The sequence below is a fragment of the Meles meles genome, chromosome 9 (assembly GCF_922984935.1).
Source record: "Meles meles chromosome 9, mMelMel3.1 paternal haplotype, whole genome shotgun sequence".
In the NCBI taxonomy this organism is placed as follows: Eukaryota; Metazoa; Chordata; class Mammalia; order Carnivora; family Mustelidae; genus Meles; species Meles meles.
This window is the reverse complement of record NC_060074.1, coordinates 73,643,658-73,669,880: the sequence shown is the minus strand read 5'-3', so window position 1 is coordinate 73,669,880 and position 26,223 is coordinate 73,643,658. Positions and strand designations below refer to the sequence as shown.

At 39.5% G+C, this 26,223-nt stretch overlaps 1 protein-coding gene and 1 long non-coding RNA gene across 3 annotated transcripts in view; one reads left to right on the top strand and one right to left on the bottom strand.

The window, feature by feature from the left end:
• The window catches only part of AGPS (alkylglycerone phosphate synthase), a 148,884-nt gene extending 124,191 nt beyond the window's left edge, over window positions 1-24,693 (bottom strand). For both annotated transcript variants that reach the window (XM_046019212.1, XM_046019213.1), the window contains exon 1: window positions 24,394-24,693. In XM_046019212.1, the coding sequence (XP_045875168.1) occupies window positions 24,394-24,653 (260 nt within the window). In that variant the 5' untranslated portion in view covers window positions 24,654-24,693. The remainder of the gene's footprint in view (window positions 1-24,393) is intronic.
• Window positions 24,694-24,787: 94 nt separating this feature from the next.
• LOC123950902 overlaps window positions 24,788-26,223 on the top strand; it is a 48,300-nt gene continuing 46,864 nt past the window's right edge. The window contains exon 1 of the long non-coding RNA XR_006820315.1: window positions 24,788-24,873. This is a non-coding gene — a long non-coding RNA (uncharacterized LOC123950902). The remainder of the gene's footprint in view (window positions 24,874-26,223) is intronic.

Below are 26,223 nucleotides of genomic sequence, written 5' to 3'. Positions count from 1 at the left end.
AGAGCCACAGGGAAGAGTTGCAAATGACAAGCAGCACAATGGTAACCACTGTGTGCATCACACTGACAATCAGCACACCATGTAGGACAAGAAATTGCTAATTCTCTTTACTCTCTGGGTCTTCCTTTTCTTCCTAACGCATAAGGTGGTATTTATTAGAACTTCGTTCTCAATATTAAAATGCCATGGCTGCCACTGCCTATGCTTTCACCTTCAGACATTATTCCAGCACCAGATTCTTCTTACTCTTCCTATACAGTATACTGCAATAGTAGTAACAGTGTGTAATACTGTAAAGCTGAAGGTTTTATAATCATTACCTCATTTCTTTTTCACATTAAAGTATGTGAGATTAATGATATTAGTTTTATTATTCCTATTTAAAACATAAGAAAGGGAGTAACCTGGGTGATTCAGTCAGTTAAGCGTCTGCCTTCAGCTCGGGTCAAGATCCCCAGGTCCTGGGATGGAGCCCCACAACAGGCTCCCTGCTCAGTGGGAAGCCTGCTTCTCCCTCTCCCTCTGCCCTTCCTCCCCCATTGTGCACGTGCACACGCACGCTCGCTCTCTCTCTCTCTCTCGCTTGTTCACTCTTTCTCAAGTAAATAAATAAAATCTTTAAAAAATAAAACATAAGAAAGGTTTAGAAAGAGTAGCTTGTCCAGAGTTACACAAACAGTACATGACACAACTAGTATTTAAATCTTGGTCTTGTGGCTCCAACGCTTCTTAATTACCAAGCTATGATTTCAGTATATTCACTGGTTGCCACAGGTGGAACACAAAATATTACAAAAGCTCAGAGAATATAGTATTCATCTCTAGCTGAGAGGAAAATGCTTCACTTCCAGTTGCTTTGGAAAATTCAATAATCAAGCAAAAGCATAAAAGCACAAGGACTTTCCCATGCTAGTAAGTAGCGCAAATTAGCTAAAGCATATAGCATATGCAAGAAAGTCATGGAGAACAGCAAAAGAACTTTGAATACCAAATTAAGAGATTAAGCTTTATTACTCCAATAATCAACAGGGAGCAATAGGATCAAAACAGTATATTCTTTGTTTCACACAGCCACCAAAAGCAAAAATCTAACAGCATCTGCTTTAAAATTTTGCTATACTCCAGTGTGGATGAAACTCCAATTCTTTAACATAGCGTACAATGTCTTTTGCAATCTGGCTCTAAGTATTTTTACCTCCCTTAACAATGATTCTTCCAGCCACACAGAAATTTAACACATTTCCTTATACACACCATTGATCTTTTATGCATATATTTATATATACACATACATATATATGTATATAAACATATATACACACTTCCCTATCTGAAATACTCTTCTCCCTCTAGAAAACTATTTATCCATCAAGAACCAGTCCAAAAGTTACTTTTCCTCTAAAGCCTTTCCTATCTTTCTCAGGAAGAATTTATGGCTCCCTCTGTATTACACTGATTATAGCATTTACTATGTCATAACTTCTACATATCTGTCTATATCTCTACTGGGCTGTTAATAAATTTTGCGACATTAGAATGTAGCACAGCACTAACAGGTAGCAAGTACTCACACTTCCTCTGAACAAAGATTGGTCTGGTAATGGAATGGAGAATCATCTGAAGTGGAAAAAATAAAGGAAGACCGGAGTAGATGTGAGACAATTAAGATTTCATCTAGGTTGGTGTCAATGGGAGAAAAGCAAAAATGTCTTGATAATCACAACTAATAGACTCTATCTGGTATGTTAACAGCCTGGATAAGGGAGAGGGAATGGAGCTCAGCAAGGCCTTATAACTGAGACATTGGCTTTGAAAGGAATCTAAATAAGAAGTAAACAGAAATAGTGGAGTATTAGGATTGAATACTAGTACTAGGCGAAAATAACGACCTTATACATGCATAATAGGTTGAAGAATTCAGCAAGACAGTCAGAAATGTACATTAAAAATGTGAAAATGGAAGTTGACAGAAATATTAGAAGTTCCCCCCAAACAGTGGTAAAGCTAATACAGTCTGAATCGATGAGGTTATAAAGAAAGAAAATGTTAAGAAAAAAAAAAAGGACTGGGTACCTGGGTGGCTCACTTGGTTAAGCAGCTGCCTTGGCTCAGGTTATGATCCCAGGGTCCTGGGATCAAGCCCTGCATCAGGTTCCCTGCACAATGGAGAGTCTGCTTCTCCCTCTCACTCTGCCTGCTGTTCTGGCTACTTGTGCACTCGCGCTCTCTGCCCCTCCACCATCAAATAAATAAATAAAATCTTAAAAAAAAAAAAAAAGAAAGAAAGAAAAAAAAGGACTAAAAAATTAATCTCAAGGATTTGTAAATTTAGGAAGCAGAAGGAAGAAAAGTCAGCAAAATCATGGCCAGAAGAGTAGGAAGAAAACCAAGATAGTGTAATAACATGGGAGCTAAGGAAAGAGATATTAGGTACCAGGTATTGGAAACTACTCAATAAAATGACTAAGGACTTTATAATTGGATTATTGTGGCTTTTAAAAGAGCTGCTTCAAAAGAGTAACACGGGCTGAAAATAATCTCAATAAATTGGGGCGCCTGGGTGGCTCAGCAGGTAAAAGCCTCTGCCTTCAGCTCAGGTCATGATCCCAGGGTCCTGGGATCGAGCCCCGCATCGGGCTCTCTGCTTAGCTGGGAGCCTGCTTCCTCCTCTCTCTCTCTGCCTGCCACTCTGCCTACTTGTAATCTCTGTCAAATAAATGAATCTTTAAAAAAAAAAACTCAATAAATTATCTGAGTGTGATTTTAAGAAGCAGGAAAAAGCAACAAAGAAAAAAAGACTGATGGGGTTCTGGGAAAATGGCTAAGTAGGAGGATCCTGAGCTCACCTTGTCCCAAGACACACTAAGATAGAGCTACACAAGTACAGCTAACTCTGAAAACCACCCAAAGACTGTCAGAACAGACTTTCCACATCAAAAGGGTAGGAGATGCAGAGACATAATTGGGAACCAAACTCTGGTCCCCACCCGCACCTCTCCTGCTCACCCTTCCCTCCCATTCCCACCAACCCTCTCTCAGGAGACTAACCACAAACAAGAGGGATACCACAAGCAGAGAGAAGTGAAAGAATCAGACCCCACCCTAAGCACTCCAGACTTGGAGGCCCTTGGAAGACAAATTCCCATAACATTTGGCTTTGAAAACCAGTGGGGCTTAATTCAGGGTGTTTTTGCAATAAGCAGGGCTTAACTCTAGGTACTTAAAAAAAAAAAAAAAAAAATCAGTCAGCATAGCTCTGGGAGACACCCAGGGGGAGATTACAAAACAGTCTCCACCCTTAAAGGGCCAGCATAACAAATAACCTAGCAAGATACAGCATAGAAACAGCAGTTTGAAAAGCACCTGGATATAAAGACAGTTTATTCACTAATCTCAGAAGGGCACTAGAGGGACAGGGCTCCTTAAGAGACTTCTCCAAAAACAAAAATGCTGGTGGGCACCATTTCTCTCACCCTACCCAAGCCTAGATAGCCAGTCACACAGGAACCAGCAAGGACACTCTCTACCTATCTTGTTAGTACAAGGCACACTGCAAATGTTCTGCTTTGGATCCACCCCTCCCAACCTGACCCACTCGGCAGGTACCCTTCAAAGCAGCTCTTGCCCGACTCTCCCTGGAAGCTACCCCAACAAGGACCAGTGCTACTTTAAAGTGATTCCTGTCCTGGGGAGTGGGGAATATAACCACACACCGGTGTGCCTGCAGTCCCAGCAACAAACCTCATAGCTAGCAGTGCAGAGAATATGCCCTTCTGATTAGTCCTGGACTGGGAGAAGGCATCTGGTCTGATGGCCCACCCTGCCCACAAATGAAAGCCTTTCAGAGGACAGTGTGAGAAGAGCACCCTGCAAGTCAGTGTGAATACAGACCAATAGACAAGCTGAGGACGGTCACCTGGTCTGACTGCTGACACTATCCAACCATAAGCAGTGGCACCACATTGGCCCCTTAACAACACAAGGACCAAACCTGCCCAGTGCATCCACAAAAGGCAAAGAGACAGAAGACTGTGTCCCAAATGAAAAACAGGACAAAGCCACAACAAAAGAGCTAAAGCAAATGGAGATAAGCCTAGGTGGCTCAGTCAGTTAAGTGCTTGACTCTTGATCTCAGCACAAGTCTTGACGTCAGGGTCGTGAGTCCAAGCCCCACACTGGGCACAACACCCACTTTAAAAAAAAGAAAGAAAGAAAGAAATGGAAATAAATTGTATGCCTGATAAAGAACTCAAAGTAACAGTCATAAAGATACTAGACTTAAGAAAAAATTCAGTGAGACTGTCAACAAAGAGATGATACATATATAACTATATGTCAACAAAGAGAATTAGATATATATAGTCAGAAGAACAAAATAACTGAAATTAAAAATACACAAAGGAAAAAAAAATACACAAAGGGAGGGGCACCTGGGTGGCTCAGTGGGTTAAAGCCTCTGCCTTCGGCTCAGGTCATGATCCCAGGGTCCTGGGATCGAGCCCCACATCAGGTTCTCTGCTCAGCGGGGACCCTGCTTCCCTCTCTCTCTGCCTGCCTCTCTGCCTATTTGTGATCTCTGTCTGTCAAATAAATAAATAAAATCTTTAAAAAAATACACAAAGGGAACTGACAGCAAATTAGAGGTGGCAGAAGAAGAGATCAGCAATCTGGAAGACAGGGTAATGGAAAGCCACTAAGGAGAACAGCAAAAAGGAAAAAGAAAAAAAAAAAAAAAGAATAACAAAAATGGAGACTAGGTTAAGTGAACTCTGCCACATCATCAAGTGTAATAACATCAGCACTATAGGGATCTCAGGAGAGGAGAAAAAGAAGGGGGCAGAAACCTTATCTGAAAAAACAGTAGCTGAAAACTTCCCTAATCTGAGGAAGAAAACGGACATCCAGATCCAGGAAGCACAGAAGGTTGCTAACAAGATGAACCGAAGCAGGTCCACACCAAGACACATAATTAAAATGGCAAAAAGTAATGATAAAGAGGAAATCTTAAAAGCAGCAAGAGAAAAGAAAACAGTTACATATAAGGGAAATCCTACAAGCCCATGAGCTGATTTTTCAGCAAAAAGTTAGTAGACCAAAAGGGAGGTGCATGATGCATTCAAAGTACTGAAAGGAAAAACATTCAGCAAAGAATACTCCACCCAACAAGATTACCATTCAGAATAGACGGAAATATGGTTTCCCAAACAAAAGTTAAAGGGGTACATCACCATTAAACCAGCCTTATAGGAAATGTTAAAGGGAATTCTTTGAGTAGAAAGAAAAGTCCATAATGAATAAGAAAACTGTGAAAGGAAAAAATTTCACAGGAAAATGCAAATATGTAATAAGAGTAGATTTATCACTTATAAAACTAGTATGCAAAGAAGTGGTAAAGTCAATTACATCTAAACAAATCAGTCAAGGGATTCGCAAAATAAAAGGATGTAAAGTGTGGCATCATATACACAAAACGTGGGTGTAGTAAAAATTTAGTGTTTTTAAAATGGTTTCAAACTTAAACAATCACCAATCTGACACAGACTGCTATACACATAAAATGTTATATGTGAACCTAAATGGTAACCAAAAATCAAAAACCTGTAACATAAAGAAAGGAATTCTTTTTTTTTTTTTTTAAAGAGAGAAAGGGAGAATGTGCACATGTGGCATGAGAGAGGGGCAGAGGGAGGGAGGGACAGAGAGAATTCCTAGCAGACTCCATGCTCAGCAGTCTGGAGCCCAACATGGGGCTCAATCCCATGACCCAGAGATCATGACCTGAGCTGAAATCAAGAGTTGGACACTGACTGACTGTGCCACCCAGGCATCTCAAGAAAGGAATTCAAACGTAACACCAAAGAAAGCCATCAAACTATAAGGGAAGAGTAAAAGAAGAAAGAAACAGAGAAGAACTGCAAAAACAATCATAAAACAAGTAACAAAATGGCAATAAGTACATACCTATTATTAATTACTTCAAATGTAAATGGACTTAATGCTCCAGTCAAAAGACATAGGGTAAATTATACTGGAATTTTTTTTAATTAAAAAAAAAAAAAAAAAGGACATAGGGTGACTAAATGGATATAAAAATAATCAAGACCCATCTTGCTACCTATAAGAGATTCACTTCAGAACTAAACAGTTTGATTGAAAATGAAGGGATAGAAAAAATTTACCATCATATGGGAGCAAATGAAAGCTGAGGTAGCAATATTTATATCAGACAAAACAGACTTTAAAACAAGACTATACCAAGAGACAAAGAACACTACATAACAATAAAGAAAACAATCCAACAAGGGGATATAACAATTATAAATACCGATGTACCCAACATGGATGCACCTAAATACATAAAGCAGCAATTAACAGACACAAAGGAAGAAACTGACAATAATAAGATAATAATGGGGGACTTTAACACCCCATTTATATCAATGGAGAGATCAACCAAACAGAAAATCAAGAAAATGCTTTAAATGACACATTAGACCAGATGGACCTAACAGATATATTCAGAACATTCCATTCAAAAACAGAATTTACATTCTTTTCATGTGAACATGAAACATTCTCCAAAATACATCACCTTAGGCCACAAAACAAGTCTTGATAAATTTTAAGACTGAAATCATATCATGTATCTTTTCCAACCACAACAGTATGAAACTAGAAACCAATCACAAGAAAAAATATGGAAAGAACACAAATACATGGAGGCTAAATCACATGCTACTAAACAATGAATGGGTCAACTAAGAAATCAATGAGGAAATTAAAAAATACAGAGACAATGAAAATGAAAACACAATAGTCCAAACTCTTTGGGATACAGCAAAACCTGTTCTAAGAGAGAAGATTAGAGTATTACAGGCCTACCTCAAGAAAGGAGAAAAATCTCAAATAAATAAGTGAACCTAACACCCTAAAGAGGTAGAAAAAGAACAAACAAAGCCCAAAGCCAACAGAAAAATGAAGTACTTAAGATTAGAATAGAAAATGCAATCGAGATTGTAAAAACAATAGAATAGATCAATGAAACTAGGAGCTAGTTCTTTGAAAAGATAAACATTGATAAATCTTTAGCCAGACTCATTAAAAGAAGAGAGTGAGTGCTCAAATAAAATCAGAACTGAAGACTAACAACCAACACCACAAAAATACAAAGGATTATAAGAGAATATTATAAAAAATTATATGTCAACAAAATGGATAACCTAGAAGATGTATAAACTCCTAAGAACATATAATCTTCCAAAATTGAATTAGAAAGAAATAGAAAATTTGAACAGAATGATTACTGGCAATGAAATTGAGTGCATAATCAAAAAAATTCCAACAAATAAAAGTCCAAAACCAGATGGCTTCACAGGTGAATTCTACCAAAATAATCTACCAAAATTTTAAGTAAGAGGTAATACCTCTTCTTCTCAAACTATTCAAACCAAACAAACAAACCAGAAAAAGAAGGTGGGACTGGATGGCCCAGCTAGTTAAGCATCCAACTCTCGACTTCAATCAGGTTGTGATCTCAGGGTCGTGAGATCAAGCCCCACATTGGGCTTCATGCTCAGCAGGGAGTCTGCTTGAGATTCTCTTCCCCCTTCACCTCCCCCATTCACATACACTTTCTAAAATAAATAAATCTAAAAAAAAAGAAAGAAAAAGGAAAACTTCCAAATTCATTTTATAAGGCCAACATTACCCTAAAACCAGAGAAAGACACTACCAAAAAAGAAAATAAGAGGCCAATATCTCTGATGAACACAGATGCAAAAATATTCAATAAAATACTAGCAAATCAAATCCAACAATAAATTTTAAAAATCACTCACCATGATCAAGTTTTTATTTATTCCACGGATGCAAGCATGGTCAAATATTTGCAAATCAATTAACATGATACATCACATTAACAAGCGAAAGGACAAAAATCACATGTTCATCTCAATAGATGCAGAAAAAATAACTGACGAAATACAAAATCCAGTCATGATAAAAACTCTCAATAAAGAAGGTTTGGAGGGAATATACTTCAATGTTATAAAGGCCATATATGAAAAACCCACAACTAACATCATCCTCAATGGTGAGAAACTGAGAGCTTTTCCTTTAAGATCAGGAACAAAATAAGGACTTCCACTCTTGCCACTTTTATTCAACACATACTGGAAGTCCCAGCCAACGAGACAACAAAAAGAAATAAAAGGCATCTACACAGGTAAGGAAGAAGTAAAAGTTCCACTGTTCGAGGATGACATTTTACTATATATATAGAAAGCCCTCAAGATTCCACCAAAAAACTATTAGAACAAATAAATGAATTTGTTCAGTCAAATCGCAGAACACAAAATTAATATACAGAAATCTATTGCATTTCTTTCTTTTTTTAAGATTTTATTTATTTGAGAGAACGCATAAGCAGGGGGAGTGGCAGAGAGAGGGAGAAGCAGGCTCACTACTGAGGGAGCCTGATATGGGGTGCAATCCCAGGACCCCTGGATCATGACCTGAGGCACCTCTGCTGCATTTCTGTACACTAATAACAAAATAGCAAAAAGAGAAATTATGAAAATAATACCACTTACAATTACACCAAAAAGAATAAAATACCTAGGAATAAACCTAACCAAATAATTCCAGTTACAATTACACCAAAAGGAATAAAATTAACCCTCCAAAAACCATTAAACACTCTTGAAAAAACTGAAGATGACACAAACAAATGGAAAAATATTACACGCTCAAGGACTGGAAGACCAGTATTTTTCAAATATCCGTATTATCCAAAGCAATCCACAGATTCAATGCAATCCCTATTAAAATACCAACATTTTTCAAGGAACTAGAATAAATAATACTAGAATTTGTATGGAACCACAAGAGTCCAAATAGCCAAACAATCCTGAGAAAGAACAAAACTGGAGGTATAACAATCACAGATTGCAAGATATACTACAAAGCTATAGTAATCAAAACACTATGGTACTGGCACAAAAACAGACACACAGATCAACAGAATAAAATAAAGAGCTCAAAAATAAACCCATACATATATGGTTAATTAAACTACGATGAAGGAGGCAAGAATACACAATGGAGAAAAGACAGTCTCTTCAACAAATGGTGCGGAGAATACTGAACAGCTACATGCAAAAGAATAAATGTGCACCACTTTATTACACCACACACAAGAAATCAATGCAAAATAGATTAAAACTTTAAATGTCTGACCTGAAACGATAAAAATCCTAGAAGAGGGGCGCCTGGGTGGCTCAGTGGGTTAAAGCCTCTGCCTTCGGCTCAGGTCATGATCCCAGTGTCCTGGGATCGAGCCCCACATCTGGCTCTCTGCTCAGCGGGGAGCCTGCTTCCCTTCGTCTCTCTGCCTGCCTCTCTGCCTACTTGTGATCTGTCTGTCAAATAAATAAATAAAATCTTTAAAAAAAAAATCCTAGAAGAAAACACAGGCAGTAATTTCTTTGACATTGGCTGCAGAACCATTTTTCTAGGTATTTCTCTTTGAGGGAAAGGAAACAAAAGCAAAATTAAATACACCAAAGTGTAGTTTAGGATTACACCAAAGTAAAAAGCTTTTGCACAGCAAAGGAAACTATCAAAACAAAACAAAACAAAACAAAGGCAACCTACCGAACGAAAGATATTTGCAAATGATACAGCCAACAAGGAATTAATATCCAAAATATACAAAGAACATACACAACTCAACACCAACCCCCTCCCAAAATAATCCAATTAAAAAATGGCCAGTGGACCTAACTAGACATTTTTTCCAAAACAGACATACAGATGGCCAACAGACACATGAGAAAAGATGCTCATCATCACTAACTGTCAGGGAAATGCAAATCAAAAACCAAAGTGAGATACCACCTTACACCTATCAGAATGACTAAAATCAAAACCCAAGAAATAAGAACTGTTGATGAGGATGTAGAGGAAAAGGAACACTTGTGTACTGTTGGTAGGAATGCAAATTGGTACAGCACACACTCTGAAAAACAATACAGCAGTTCCTCAAGCCTCAAAAGATTAAAAATAGAATTTCGATATGATCCAGTAATTCCATTACTGGGTACTAACCCAAAGGAAACAAAAACACTAATTTTAAAAAATATATGCACCCTTGTTTACTTAAGTATTATTTACAATAGTCAAGATATGGAAGTAAACCAAGTGTCCATCCTTGGATGAATGGATAAAGAATATGTGTGATAATATGTGTGATATTATTACAATGGAATATTACTCAGCCATAAAAAAGAATGAGATCTTACCATTAGCAGCAACATAGATGGACCTCGAAGGTACAAGGCTAAGTAAAATAAATCAGTCAGAGAAAGACAAATACCACATGATTGTGCTCATGTGTGGAATTTAAGAAACAAACAAACAAGGGAAGAAAGAGACCCAAAAACAGACTCTTAAATACAAAGAACTGGTGGTTGCAGAGGGGAGGTGGGCAGAGGGATGGATGAAATAAAGGGGATTAAGAGTATATTCATCTTGATGCACAATGAGTAATACACAGAATTGGATCCTTATATTGTATACCTGAAACTGCATGTTAATTATAATTTGATTTTTTTAAAAAATCATCAACTAGGAAAAAAAGAAAAAAAAGATTGAGGCCCAAGAGGAAAACAAAAGGATGACTCATGGAGCAAGATTCTGGGGAAGGAGTCATCAAAAAAGACAAGCAGATGATCCGGCTGTGACATATTTCTAAGTATGATAACCAGAGTAAGTTCAGTTCATTTAGCTGCCTGGGCAACTATTTTTGAACTAAGATCACCACCACTCTTTTCTAGGCAATTGCTGATTAGAACAACGTAGATATATGACCCAGCTATTGGGAACAAGACAGTTCAATTATTTGCTACTAACTGGCTGAATATCTGGGAGTAGAGGGGTTACCATATTTTACCATTTGGACAAAAGAGCTGAAAAGGCTGATTTCCTTAGAGAAACATGTAGCAGATACTAGCAAGAAGTGAGGCTAGCAAGAAACCTGATGACTTTCTGGGTTTTAGTTCTAATCCCACCCTGAGGAAAAGCTCTATTCCTGCCCTTGAGGAAGGTGCCCTGGTATTTTTTTTTTTTTTTTTTTATAGAACGAGAGTGAGAGAGAGAGAGACAGCACACAAGCTCCAGGAACAGCAGGCAGAAGAGAAGCAGACTCCCTGCCAAGCAGGGAGCCTGATGTGGGGCTTGATCCCAGGACTCCGGGATCATGACCTGAGCCAAAGGCAGATGCTTAACCAGCTGAGCCACTCAGGCAACCCGGTGTCCTTGCACTCTTCTTTTTTCAGTTAGCGCAAATTAATTGATACTTTTAATCAAAAGTCCTAATGAACACACATGCTAACAAATAAGAATTCATTCTTTAAAAAGGTTGCCTCTTGTATAAAATCTGAAGACAGGCATAGCAAACTAGAATGTACTTTCTGAAAATAATGGCAGATGGCAGGAAAGAACTTGGAAATAAAGCCAAAATCAGACTGGGAATCTAATAATTATGTTGGAAAGCTACAAATATTTCTCAAAGACAAAGCAGACAAAATATTATCTGGAAATCAAGATCAACATAAAAGAACAAGAGCAGAACCTTTTGCTTTTAAAAAAAATAGACGTTTAAAATTTTACTTCAAAAAGGGATTACCACTATGTCAAAACACCAATTCTCAGATAAAAATGTCCAATAATTGAAAATGTGAAAATGGAGATTGAAGAGTCAGAGATATTAACTTAAAAATTCCCTCAATAGTAGTGAAATCTAATACAAGAGATTTTACTTCAAAAATGAAGCTACTAATTTTCTTTAAAATTCATCAAAAATAAGATAAGACTAACACTGAATGGAGAAAATGATGAATTAATGGACAGATATGTGATAAGGAAACACAGTATGATGTTATGGTAGAATCTAAGTGATTGGTATAAAAATGTTTATTACAGGGCACCTGGGTGGTTCAGTGGGTTGAGCCTCTGCCTTCGTCGGCTCAGGTCATGGTCTCAGGGTCCTAGGATGGAGGCCCACGTCGGGCTCCCTGCTCGGCAGGGAGTCTGCTTCTCTTCTACCTGCTGTTCCTGAGCTTGTGTGTGTGTGAGCGCGCGTGCTCTCTCTCTCTCTCTCTCATTCTATATCAAATAAATAAACAAAAATATTAAAAAAAAAAAAAAAAAGAGTACCAGGGTACCTTCCTCAAGGGCAGGAATAGAGCTTTTCCTCAGGGTGGGATTAGAACTAAAACCCAGAAAGTCATCAGGTTTCTTGCTAGCCTCACTTCTTGCTAGCATCTGCTACATGTTTCTCTAAGGAAATCAGCCTTTTCGGCTCTTCTGTCCAAATGGTAAAATATGGTAACCCCTCTCCTCCCAGATATTCAGCCTCTCTGTCTACTTGTGATTTCTCTGTCAAATAAGTAAATACATAAATAATTATTTTTAAAATTTTTTTAAATGTTTATTATAAAATTGATTTTCACAGTATGTTTAAATTTTTTCAACATAATATTCTGGAAGAAAAAGAAAACTACAGACATTATAATTCTTTTTTTTTTTTTTAAGATTTTTATTTGATTGATAGAGAGAAAAAGACAGCTAAAGAGGGAACACAAGCAGGGGGAGTGGGAGAGGGAGAAGCAGGCCTCCCGCTGAGCAGGGAGCCTGATTTTTTTTTTTTTTTTTTTTTTAAAGATTTTATTTTTATTTATTTGACAGAGATCACAAGTAGATAGAGAGGCAGGCAGAGAGAGAGAGAGGGAAGCAGGCTCCCTGCTGAGCAGAGAGCCCTATGCGGGACTCGATCCCAGGACCCCGAGATCATGACCTGAGCCAAAGGCAGTGGCTTAATCCACTGAGCCACCCAGGCGTCCCAGGGAGCCTGATTTGGGGCTCGATCCCAGGAGCAGGAGGCAGACGCCCAACGACTGAGTCACCCAGGCGCCCTGACATTAGAATTCTTAAGTTGCATCGCAAGATGTAGAAAGATTTGACCAGAGTATGAGCCATCTGAATAAGCATGTACTGTACAATATTTACTGATAACAATAAGTGATTTAAACTGGCACACCTGGGGTGCCTGGGTGCTCAGCTGGTTAAGCATCTGCCTTCGGCTCAGCTCATGATCCCAGAGTCCTGGCATTAAGCCCCACATCAGGCTCCCAGTTCAGCAGAGAGCCTCCTTCTCCCTCTTCCTCTGTTGCTCCCCCAGCTTGTGTGCAGTCTCTCTCTCTCTCTGTCAAATAAATAAATAAATGTTAAAAAATAAAAATAAATAAAGTGGCATATCTTAGCCAGTTGCCTCAGCTCTCTCTCCTCGTCACCTCCAAGGCCTAGGCAAAGTTAAGCAATATTTCCTAGGCTCTCTGTGGTCATGTTTTGGAATCCCCTTAGCAACCCAGGCCTAAACATTGCATTTTCTTTTATGTGAATTTCTGGAAAGCTGCTTTCTTAAATTGTAAGATATAAATCTGCTCAAACATGAGAGGAGTCTTTCTCCTAAGATTCCAATAATTTCCAATTCTTTATTCTTGGTCAAAATTAAATCTGAAGAAGCAACTGTGCTTTATTTCTGCCTCTGCCCACTGAGATGAATGAATAATGTATTCCAATCGTTCTTTAACCCATTTAAAAAATTTCCAATGTCCTTTAACCCTTTTAAAAAATTTGTCTTATGGAAATTTTTAGGGATTTAATTGTAAAAAGTTTATCACAGCATTCTTTATAATAGGGAAAGACTGAACACAATTAAAAGTGATACTGTCCTGGTTGAACTTAGAGTACCTACATATAATGCAATACCTGATGAGTCCCTGAGGATGAGGTTGCCATTAACATTTCTTGACATAGAAAATGGTGGTTTCAAGACATTATTACAGCACAACTTTACACATATATGCCATATCTAAAAGATGTCGAGAAGCTATAGCGTTTATCTCTTCATTATTTTCAAAGTCTTCATTTTGATTGTTTTTTTCTTCAAATAAATGTGTTACATTTCAGCATCAATTAGGTACCCTTTGATTTTTTTAAATTGTAAATTAACAGATATTCTGCTCTCAGAATAAGACTTCTAAAAGCTATCCAGGTAGCTGAAGGCCCCCAACAATACTGGGCCAAGTGCCATACCAGTTCTTCATTACACTGTCCACATTCTCTTACTCTAATTCTTCTGATTCTATTTTCATCCAAATGCTCTCATCTATGTTTTACCCTCAGACTTAAGAATTTTCTCATAGCATCTTAACATAGAAGAGCACTCCTCCACCATTCTAATCTATGTTTCTTTGAAATGAAGAGGCCCTTCCATTGCTGTACGAGTCATCATTCCTCCCACTTCTTGCCTATTCTAGCACTTAGCACCCTGCATTAATAGAAGACATATCAGTTTTCCTTAGTAGACCTACATGTCCCATAAGGCAGAAACTATGTGCTAATTCTCCCCAGCGCTTAGCACATAGAAAACAATAATCAACTGCCAACAAACTTGAGTAGATAGAAGTTTCAAACAGCTGAGAAGATGCCAAGAGGTATCTAGCTGCTTTAAATGAATTAAAGTCTCCAGGCCTAAATATTATATCGCATGATACTTAACAATGATTTTAGAGTTATTATTTATAATATAAGAAATCATGGGGGAAGAGATAACTGACAATTACCCAGTCTCGATTCTCAAAAATAAAAAGATCCGGGCGCCTGGGTGGCTCAGTGGTTTAAGCCTCTGCCTTTGGCTCAGGTCATGATCTCAGGGTCCTGGGATCGAGTCCCGCATCAGGCTCTCTGCTCGGCAGGGAGCCTGCTTCCTCCTCTCTCTCTCTGCCTGCCTCTCTGCCTACTTGTGATCTCTCTCTGTCAAATAAATAAATAAAATCTCTAAAAAAAAAAAAATCCTCAAAACACACAGACCCGGGGCGCCTGGGTGGCTCAGTGGGTTAAAGCCTCTGCCTTCGGCTCAGGTCATGATCCCAGGGTCCTGGGATCGAGCCCCGCATCTGGCTCTCTGCTCAGCAGGGAGCCTGCTTCCTCCTCTCTCTCTCTGCCTATCTCTCTGCCTACTTGTAATTTCTGTCTGTCAAATAAATAAATAAAATCTTTAAAAAAAAAAAAAAAACACACACACAGACCCTGAAGCCTGGTGTCCGACAAGCAAAGATCTTCCAGAGAGTGGCATAAGGAAACTTGTGGAAGTTAGAAAATGTAGGATGAATAAGAGACCTTGACTAAAACAGAAGAGACAGGGAAACTAAGAGCTAAGGTTTCAACAGTACACACTTTAAACAGTGCGGGGGTGGGAAGATTATGAATTGACTCCAGCTGCACTTGTTACTTGCCTAAAACACACATGTGCATCCCCGTAAGGTATCTGCCCAGTATTTCTGTGCCCAGAACGCTCACTCAACTAGATATCCATAGAGCTTAACACTCTCATCTCCTTCAAGTATTTGCTTAAATGTCATGTTCTCCCGTGATGTCCTTTTTAAAATCTGAACACTACCCCCTTACTCTGTTCTTTTTCTTTTTTCCATAGCACTTAGCACTTTCTAACACTTAGTAATTGACTTATTTACTGTTATTAATTATCTATTTCACATATAAGAATATAAGTCCCATGAAAGAATAGATCTTTGCCTATTTTGTTCACTGATGTAGCCCAAACACCTAGAACACAAATGACCAATAAAAACTTGTTTAAGGGGCACCTGGGTGGCTCAGTAGGTTAAGCCTCTGCCTTCAGCTCAGGTCATGATCTCAGGGTCCTGGGTTCGAGCCCCACATCGGGCTCTCTGCTCAGCAGGGAGCCTGCTTCCTTCTCTCTCTCTGCCTGCCTCTCTGCTTACTCGTGATCTCTCTCTGTCAAATAAATAAATATTTAAAAAAAAAAACTTGTTTAATCCACAATATGGTTTTTTTTTTAAAGATTTTATTTATTTATTTGACAGAGAGAGACACAGCGAGAGAGAGGGAGAAGCAGGCTTCCCGCCACGCAGGGAGCCTGATATGGGGCTCAATCCCATGATGCTGGGATCATGACCTGAGCCGAAGGCAGAGGCTTAACCCACTGAGCCACCCAGGCGCCCCCACAATATGGTTTTAAGAAAGATTTTGAAGAAAAAAAATGACTAGAACTGGTGATATCGGCACAGTATCAAGGAAAAAGCTCTAGACTTGAGATAAAAGATCTGGATTCAAATCTAAGCCCTACCACTTAGTATATATAGCAAATGACTGTTTTCTAGCAAACGTCTGCAAACTTCAGTTACTAATCTGTAAAATGGGTGGTTGTAAAGATCGGATGAGATAAATGTGTATAAGAGTATCAGTTGGGTAAGCATCTGCCTTTGGCTCAGGTCATGATCTCAGGGTCCTGGGATCGAGTCCAGCATCAGGCTCCTTGCTCAGAGGGGAATGTGCTTCACCCTCTGCCTGTTGCTCCCCCTTGCTTGTGTGCTCACTCTCTCTGACAAAATAAATAAATAAAATCTTAAAAAGAGGGGGAGAGAGAGAGAGAGAGAGAGTTCAATCTCAAAAGAAAAAAAAAAAAAAAAATGAAAGGAAAGCCAGAAAGGTAACTTCGTTTGGAAACAAGAAAGGACAGATAATGAGTTAGATTTCAATATACAGTTGTGCTGTTCAACATGGTATATAACTAGCCACATATGCCTATTTAAATTTAAAAATTAATTAAAACTGAATAAAATTTAAAATTCAGCCCTTGGTCATAATGGTCATATTTCAAGTGCTTAATGGCCCACATGTGGTTAGTGGCTACCATACTGTATAGCAGATTATAGAACATTTCCAGCATCACAGAAAGCTCTAGAGCACAGTGCTGATTTATACACTTTGAGTTGACAGCAGAATAGAAATCGAGTGTTATTTTAATATCCCTGATGCTGGATTCCTGGAAAGCTCAGGATGAAGAAATGCAAAATCCAACCACATAAACAATCTGAGTTGGAATTGCAAAATGTGAATATAACAAATGAAATAATTCATATTATTTCATTACAAGGCCCTAGAATACATGAACACACCCAAGTTGATAATATGAGGTCAACTATAAATAGAGTTTGGAGAAGCCCAGTAAAGTTACCGACAAGAATTTGGTCAGCATGCCAGCTTAAATCTCTGGTTAGTAACTTCAGATATGCCTGCAGGACAAATATTACATGCAATACAATAGTTTTCTTAGTGAGTGATAAGATACCTATAGCTCCAAATCTCACCCAAGAAGCAAACTCCCTCGTCAAAAGTAACTGCAGTTACCTAGAATGGTATAGCCTTCCTTAATGAATAAACTTATTTCAACTATAAAAAGATCTAGAATTAAATATACAAATGCTTGAGAAGGGACTCAAAATCAGATGTTACTGTTTTTGTTTCAAGAAAGCTATGCAGAAATTGATCTTTATATACTTAGAAAATTAAGAGGATCTCACTTATAAGAATGACTGGCTTGTAAAAAATTTCAAATGTGTAACTGAATTATAGATTTAGACTTGTGACTTTAAGCTAATCTTATAAGTTTATAAATAACATTTGAACACTGCAGACTTTAAGGTCACAGTGTTTAATAAGGCGGTTTAATGTTTACATGAATGATATAGTATCTAGGAACATTTTATTACCTCAAACAAATGATATACTTAAGAAGATTGAACATATTATACACTAACTACCATTTTAATTATTTTGGCCTATTTCTATGCAGCAATATCTATAAAAACATTAGATATGTACTTCATATTAAAATCAATAAATTTTCAAACCTAAATTTAGCAGCCACCTAAATGCTCATCCTGAACAAAATGGATAAACTGAATGGGATGCCTGGGAAGCTCAGACGGTTAAGGGTCTGCCTTTAGCTCAGGTCATGATCCCAGAGTCCAGGGATAGAACCCAGAGTTGGGCTTCCTGCTCAGCAGGGAGTTTGCTTCTCCCTCTCTCTTTGTTCCTCCCACAGCTCCCCGTTCTCTCTCACTCACTCTCTCTGTAAATAAGTAAATAAAATCTTTAAGAAAAAAACACACACATAATGTATAACTCACAGTGTATCCAGTGGAATACTACTCAGCAGTAAGAATGAACAAAATACAACTAGACATGAAAACATAGATGAGTATTACAAACATAACGAGAAGGGAAAGAAGTCACATACAAAAGAATATACACTGCATGACTCCATGTACACAAAGTTCAAAACAAGCAAATCCAACTCCAGTAAAGGTTGCGGTTATCCTGGTGGGAGGTGAAGAGGAACATGAAGGCTTCTGGGGACTGACTGATAATGTTGTTTCTTAATCTAAATACTGATAAGATAGATGTGCTCACTTTGTGAAAAGTAATTAAGCTGTAAACATGATTTGTGCATCTACTTTTATAATAAATTATGTAATAATTCAATAAAGTTTAACAAAAAAATAATAAGTATATACACAAACATTTATAACCACACAAGTAAGATTGTAAGCCACGTACCATCCCTAATTATCCCAGGACCATGACTACTAGGTGTACTATACTTTGGAAACATTAACATATCAAAGAAAAGGGGAAAGGAAGGACATGTCCCCAGAACAGCAATAATTCTGGTGTAGAGCTAGAGTACACAGTAGGTACCAAGGAAATCAGAGGCCTAGAAAGGCCAATTTGTTCCCCTGGAAGACCTTAACTGCCCTAACCAAGAAAACTGTGGAACGTATTCAGTAGGCAACAGGAATGACACACGCAAATGATGCAGGTGGAAGACTACCTACCATAGGGGCGCCTGGGTGGCTCAGTGGGTTAAAGCCTCTGCCTTCGGCTCAGGTCATGATCCCAGGGTCCTGGGATCAAGCCCCACATCAGGCTCTCTGCTCAGCGGGGAGCCTGCTTCCTCCTCTCTCTCTCTGCCTGCCTCTCTACTTACTTGTGATCTCTGTCTGTCAAATAAATAAATAAAATCTTTAAAAAAAAAAAAAAGACTACCTACCATAAAGTTTTCAACCCTTTCCCTTAATTTACTCAAAAATGTGTCAGTAATACCTCCATTCTCCGGCATCCAGTTTCCAGTCTGGAGGGACTTCAGAAGAGCAGCTGACCTGACCTCCCCAATGGTCAGTCACACAGTCATCCCTCCTCATGGGAGGAGTGATTTACCTGGTTAGTAATTTCTGAGAAGAGGCACCAAGCGTCTGGAGTCAGCCTTCTCTCTCCTTACAATCTATCAGCTATAAAGTGGTTATAATAGAGTCTCTCTCAGGGCCATGTATAAAGCTTACTGGAGCTGGCTCTGCCCTAGTAGGGGAGGCCTTCTGCAGTCCAGCATTACCTGTGACTGTCTACCCAATTCAGAGTAATTATTAGGTAGTCCAAATCTAAGCCATATTCTCCAACCAACTTTATTTGTAATAAAGCTGGCATTTTTATCTCCACCTGTCTATACGTATTCTCAATTGATGCTGAACTCAGATGTGGGACATTGATAAAATTAAATATTACTCCTAAAGCGTAACAAATGAAGAGAATACTAATGGGGGGAGGGTGATTACTATTTCATGTCAAAAGAGTAAACTCTACTCAGGATATTTTGATTTGGTTTGGAGTTGAAATTAACATACTAATCTGCTGAACAACAGAAATTCTCTTCTCAATAATAAGAAAATAAAATTGAAAGGAGTAATACTTGCTTAGCATTTCCTTTTAAAGTGTTCCATAAAGTATATCATCTGACTACAAGAGCACTCCACTCCCCTGCAGCCTAAAAATAGATCACTTAATTTATTCCTAGATATTATTAAGTGACTGGGGGTAGGTGGCTTTATAGTAAGTAACTTCCTGACATAAAGAAGTCTACTTGCAGAAAATGTGGTCCATTCCAAAATGATACTTGCAATCTAAGAGAAATATGTTTCTGTTTTATTCTCAAATTGTTCTCTCCCACAAATGAAACAGCAAAATCCACTCATAGAAGGAAATAGGTTGGTCTATTTTTTAAAACCATTCATTACGTTTTCGAAAATTAAGAATTTCATAAATCATAATCATAATTTCATAAGAATTTCATAAATCATAATCATAAATGGTTGAAACTTGGCATGACAAAGATGCCTTCCTAGGAAACATTTACACAAGGTCAACTCAGCTTTTTTCTGTCTGGAAAACATCTACTAAGGATTCTGGGAGCTCTTAAATAATACATCATTTTTTAAAGAATGGTGTGCATAAATGGCAGTATAAGTAAATTAAGCAATTGGTAGCAGTCTTAATCAGATCTTCTTTTGTTCTGAGGAGAGTTTATAACCTCTGTAAAAATTGCCATAGAACAGTTCTGACGAACCCAAACCACAACTGGGAAAGCCGTTAACAGTGCAGAGGGACGGATGTCACAAGGGATTTTTTTCTTCACTTTTTCTAACATTAAAATAGCTTTTTTAAAACTGAAAAAATCCAAAACTAAGGTATAAAAATGTCACATACTTAATTGGCATTTACTATGATTTTCAAGAATCTAAAACTGCAACCAGTAGCAAGATTTAAAAAAGAAACTGTTCATGCAATTTAAAGAAAACCAGAGGGTCCAAAAGCAAACCATCACTCTCAAAACTCTGCTCAGCAATTTCAAATAATGAGAATATATATTCCTGGATAGAAGTAATTAGAACCAACTCATAGGAGACCAACGTGATAAGTGCAACTGGTTATGATTGGCCCACCCTTTTAAATATCCATGTTGCTCAAGACTCTTACCATCCCTCTTCTATTATCATTGCTCCAAAACTCCCATGGCATAGAGTCACGTAATTTTATGTATTACTTAATGCACTAATTTCCAAAACTCAAATCCATCTTTTTCTCTATTTTCACTGCCATCATCTTGATTTAATCCTTCATTATTTCTCACCTGTTCCACTATAACAGCTCCCTAACTGGTCTTCCTATGTGCATTCTCATCCTTCTCCAGTCTATTCTTAACCACTGTACCTGGATGCAAACCCAAACCCAATATGATCAAGTCTGTTCCCAGCTTAACTGCCTCAAGGGTTTGCTGTTACCTAATCTCCTTGGCTGCTTCATTTTTCTTCATTACACTTATAAACATCTGACATACTATATTACTTATTTGCTATCTCCACCCCAACTAGAATGTAAGTCCATAAGGGCAGAGTTTTTGTCCACTGCTATGTGTTGCATAGTAAGCACTGAAATAGTCACACATGAATGAGTGAATGAGTAAACGAATGAATTAATGGACTGATGATCTACAGGCCAAGGCCTCCACAACTGGCCAGAGCCCTCCTCTTTTTACACCACTCCCACCTCTACCAATACTGAATTGTTCAATTACCTAAATACAATATGCACTTTCATGCCCCCTTGCTTTGCCATATGCTATTATCTTTGCCTGGAACTGTCTTCACCATCCAATCAATCTGCCACACCATCATCCATATTTTAACTGTCTCCAGAAAGCTTTCCCTGACCCTAAAGATAATCACTCTTTCTTTCCTTTGTGCTACATCTATCTATATCTGTATTCATAGCAGCTCTACTCAAACTGTACTGGAATGTGTATCTCCCTTACCACTGTGAATTCTTTGAGGCAAGGACAATTATTCATCTCTCTGCCTTCAGTGCCTAGGACAATACTTGTCATAAAGCAACTATTCTATAAACATTGGGTAAATTAACATACATATGACTGTCCTGTAAGGGAAATGAAAACATTAAGTTTCAAGAAGTCACACCTTCAATTCCGTGATGATAACCAGCCCTGAGATAGAAGAATTACAACCAATGACATCATCCAAGGTAATGGAGAGAAGGAGTTATACAAATAACACACATCAGCAAGTGATTCCAAAATAAGAGACAAACAGTCACACTCACACTTTATTAGATTTACATGCTGGCTCCTTGCTCCATCATTCGTCTTCCCTTTAGACTCAGCTTGGCTGCTGGCAAACTGAAGCCCAGCTAAGCAAGAGGAAGTTGAAGGGAGACCTTGGTTCCCCAACAGCAATATAGCAAGTAGATCACTCTCCAAGGGAGATCACTCTTCCATCTAATAAAAGTTTTTATGTTCCCTCATATTTTGATTCAAACTTCAAAACAGTTGTACAGGGCTAGATTTTACCACTAGCCACACCTAACTCTGAACCAAAGACCAGAGAGCTTTCTAACCATAATCTACACCAACGATAGGTAACAGTTGTGCCTTCTGTCTATGGAGTAACCACAGAGACCAGTCACCTTCAGCCATGGGAAACCTCATTCATTACCCCAGTGTGCCTTATAAACATTATTATTTTTCTCCGACTACTGCAGATGAAGGCCCCTAAATCCAACTATAAGGAACACCTGACCTACCTACTTAGTTCTCAGATTGTGAACATGCATAAAAATGTACATCATAAGATACATACAAATGAACAGACATAAATGTACATGAAGCCATTTGGGGGAAAAAAGTTTTAAACCCAATGATGGCTCAAATAACATCAAGTGAAGCCTGAGGCCAGGATGTGATCCTTGATTCCTCCCTCCCCCATCATTCAGTAAGCAAATTATAAAAAACTTACGTCTTAATATTTTTTCAAATAGGTTTGCCTACTCCCAATATTATGCCTTAGTTCAGAATGGCAGTATTTGTCATCAGAGTAATAGTCTCTTAACTGGCTACCCTGTCCTTGGACTCAATGAAAATTGCACCTACCATTTCATCCGAAGGGTTATATAACCAGCAGTGCACTTAAAGCACTTGATCACTTAACTCCATGTTGCTGAATTCTCACAGCAACACTGCAGAGTAGGAATTACTGTCCTCATTTTCACAGACAAGGAACTGAAGCTCTGAAAAAGGTTAAGTCACTTGCCCAAGGTCATGCAACTAGAATCATGTAGTGGAAATCCAAACTCAGGTCTTGGTTCCCAGCCTTAACCTTCTGCTTAACCTTCTTCAATTCCGTCCCCCAACCTTTCTAAAAGGTAAATGTAATATTTTGCCCCACATAAAATCCTGCAAACAAGACTTGCCTCCAGCCCTCACCCTCTGTCATTCTCACCCCCTCATACCCCAGTGAACGTCCAACAGTTTCCCAATTTGTCTTTCGCTGCTTTATCTGTGAACACAGTTTTTTTGCCAAAAACACTTTTCTCCTTTGGCAGGTTACTTCCAACCCAAACTTCAAGATTTACTCAATCCTTACTCTGGGAAGCCTTCCCCCTGACATACAGACCTAAAACTAGGGTTAGTGACCATCTGCTATGGTTATCAGCTAAATTTCTTACCACACTCTATTATGACTTTACCCTACTAGGCTATTAGTTCCTTAAGTAAATACTGCATTTTGTATTCCTGATAGAGTAAATACTAGCAGACGAAAGGACTCATGAATGTGGAATTAATAAATGAATTCACCACAAGCAGTTCAAGTTAAGAAACTGACCCTAAAGTTAATACGACCTACTCTGGAATTCTAACATGCAACATCTGAAGCAGGCTTTGTAAATCTGTTCTATTCTTCATCTGTAGAAAACTCAGAGTTTGAAGAAGAGTAAAAGAAATAATAGACTTAACACAATCTCTGGCACACTGAAAGTATCATTAAACATTAGCAACACTTTTTTTCCCACTCTGAAAGTTCATCCACATGACAAAGCCACATCTCAGAAAATATTTTCTCTGGTAGCTGCCATCAGCGCTTAAGAGTTCTCCAAAAAGTAGTAAGCCAGGATCACTTAAAAACATCCTCAGCCACAGGCAAGTGTCTTTCCGCTTCTAGTTACAGCAGAGTTCAGTAGTCACCACCACAACCTAAATCATTTAACTAGTATCTGAAGTTTTTTGCTTCTTACCCATCCCTCACTTTTCTCCCTTCAAAGTCAAAGACCATGCCCCTAAGCAAATGGAAACCTGCTCCCACAGAAACCAGTCAGCACCTTCCCCCAAGAACCACCTCTCCCCACTCCCAGGCTAGCGCGAATTTGAAGAAAGCCATCACCTAGTGCAAACTTAAATCTTGGAGGATCATGTCAGAAACCTTTCTATCCATTCGAAGACCTTATCCCCAAGTATTAATTCAGGATAATGAATCCCTGGCATTAAGACTCCAAGAAAACGGGTCCCCCTGAAGTCTTCCCCAATAACGGTCCTTCAGATTTGTTACTCTCAAATAGTGACGAAAATCCACCATTCCATCCCGCCCCCTTCCTGCCAGAGTCCAGGGTCTCGTCCACTCTCTCTCGAGACGGTTCTTCACTTTCAGGGACCGGGATGCTTTCCTCCCACCGGTGTCACCTCCCTTCCCACCTTGCCTTTGCCCTCCCGCTGCACAGGCCTAGCCTGGTCTCGCCGCCAGCCAGCTCCAAAGAGCCGCTACTCACCGCTTTTTGGGGATGGTGCCTGACTCCTGCACGGCGGGAGTGGCAGTGGGCGCCGCCGTGGCCGCCGACGCGGCTCTCCGCGCTTTGCACTCATTGGTACTAACAGCCTCCTGGGGCCGGCCCAGCAGATGGCCCGAGAGAACCCGGAGCCTCCGCCCGGCGCGGTCCCGGTCTGGGTCCGGGTCCCGGTCCCGGTCCGCTGCAGAGCTGGAGCCCGCACCCACGTCCGTTCCACCCGCTGCAGCCTCCGCCTCCGCCATGGTTTCCGCCTTGTGCCGCCGCCCCGGACCGCTGGGCGCGGGTGAAAGGTCGCTCAGAGCGGCGCCCGGCGCGACCATTCGCTGCGGCGCATCCCGGCAGCCACCGCGGCGACTGGGCGGCGGGTGCCATGCGCCGGGAGTCTAGCAGTCTCAGCTCCCGCCCACCGCGCCCGTCCGCCCTCCGCGGTCACGCCTCGGACGGCGAGCACCTGCCAAGCAGGTGAGTTTGAGCTGTCCCAGATTGGTCCAGACACGGCTGGGTTGAGCTGGACCAGAATCCAAACCACAAGCTTCCCGGGATGGTCTAGTACTTAGGGTGGTGACCTCGGGTGTCGCCTTGGCCTCCGGAGCAGCCTTTCAGGGCAGACGCCTAGGACCAGGGTGCTGCTGGACCTGACAGCTTAAGAAGCGCCATTCTTCCTTTCGCTCAGGTCATGATCCCAGGGTCCTGGGATCGAGCCCCGCATCGGGCTCTCTGCTTGGCAGGGAGCCTGCTTCCTCTTCTCTCTGTCTCTGCCTGCCTCTCTCCCTACTTGTGATTTCTATCTGTCAAATAAATAAATAAAATCTTTAAAAAAAAAAAAAAAAAAAGAAGCGCCATTCTTTTGAATGAGCTCCTGCTGCCCCCGTGTCCCCTCCGCGTCTCTAAAGTAACTCAAAACTGTCTCGTTGCTTGTAACCATTAGAGCAAATAGCGGTCATTTTCTCCTCATCTACTTAGTAACTGGCACTGTGCTTAATGCTAGATCTCAAGTAATCTCCATTTTACGGATGAAAAAACTGAAGTTCAGAGACACTAACTTGCCTGAGGAGGTAGAGCTGAGTTGCAACCGAGATTCTTTTTCCATTCCTTACTGAATGCTATGCCCTTCCCTACTTTATTGCTGCAGATAGAATTACCCAACAGTTGTTCTTAGGACTTCTTGCTTTTCTACAAATTGACTTTCTGGATAATAACACTTGGTGAAATTAGGGGGATCTCACAGGGCAGTGCACCTTGCAGATCTAACCATCAGAAGTAAAGTTCCTTTTTGCATAATGAGCAATTCAAAGATAAGTCTTGGGAATGGTAAGAGAAAGGGTTGCCATAGGCATTCCAAGCCCAGTGAAGTCACCTTCTTTCCAAATAACCACCTTCTTTCTAACAGAGGCTCTGTGAAAGAGTTAAGAAATCCCAGGAGCTATTTGGCTAATATAAAAGAACTACTTAATAATTCTGAGAAAATTCAGACAATGAGAAAGATGATTTAAATACCAGATCTCCAGCTCTTAAAAGATAGTTCAGCATTAAATATCCAGCTTAGCTCTGGAATCACTGAGCCCTACTCCTGTGTAGCTGCTCTTTTTCTAAATTGGCTATTTGGAATGGAGAAGAAAAGGAACAGGAGCAAATCGCTGAGTGCTCAAAGGGGAACTCCTCAAGCTTGAGAGTTCAGCCAATCTAACCCTCAAGCTTCTCACACTTTCTACATGCTACTAGAAGAACATTAAAATTTGCTTGCAGTCATGTAAAATTGGTTTTCTTGCCAAAAATGCTATTAATAAGCAATAACTTCCTCAGAATTTTTTT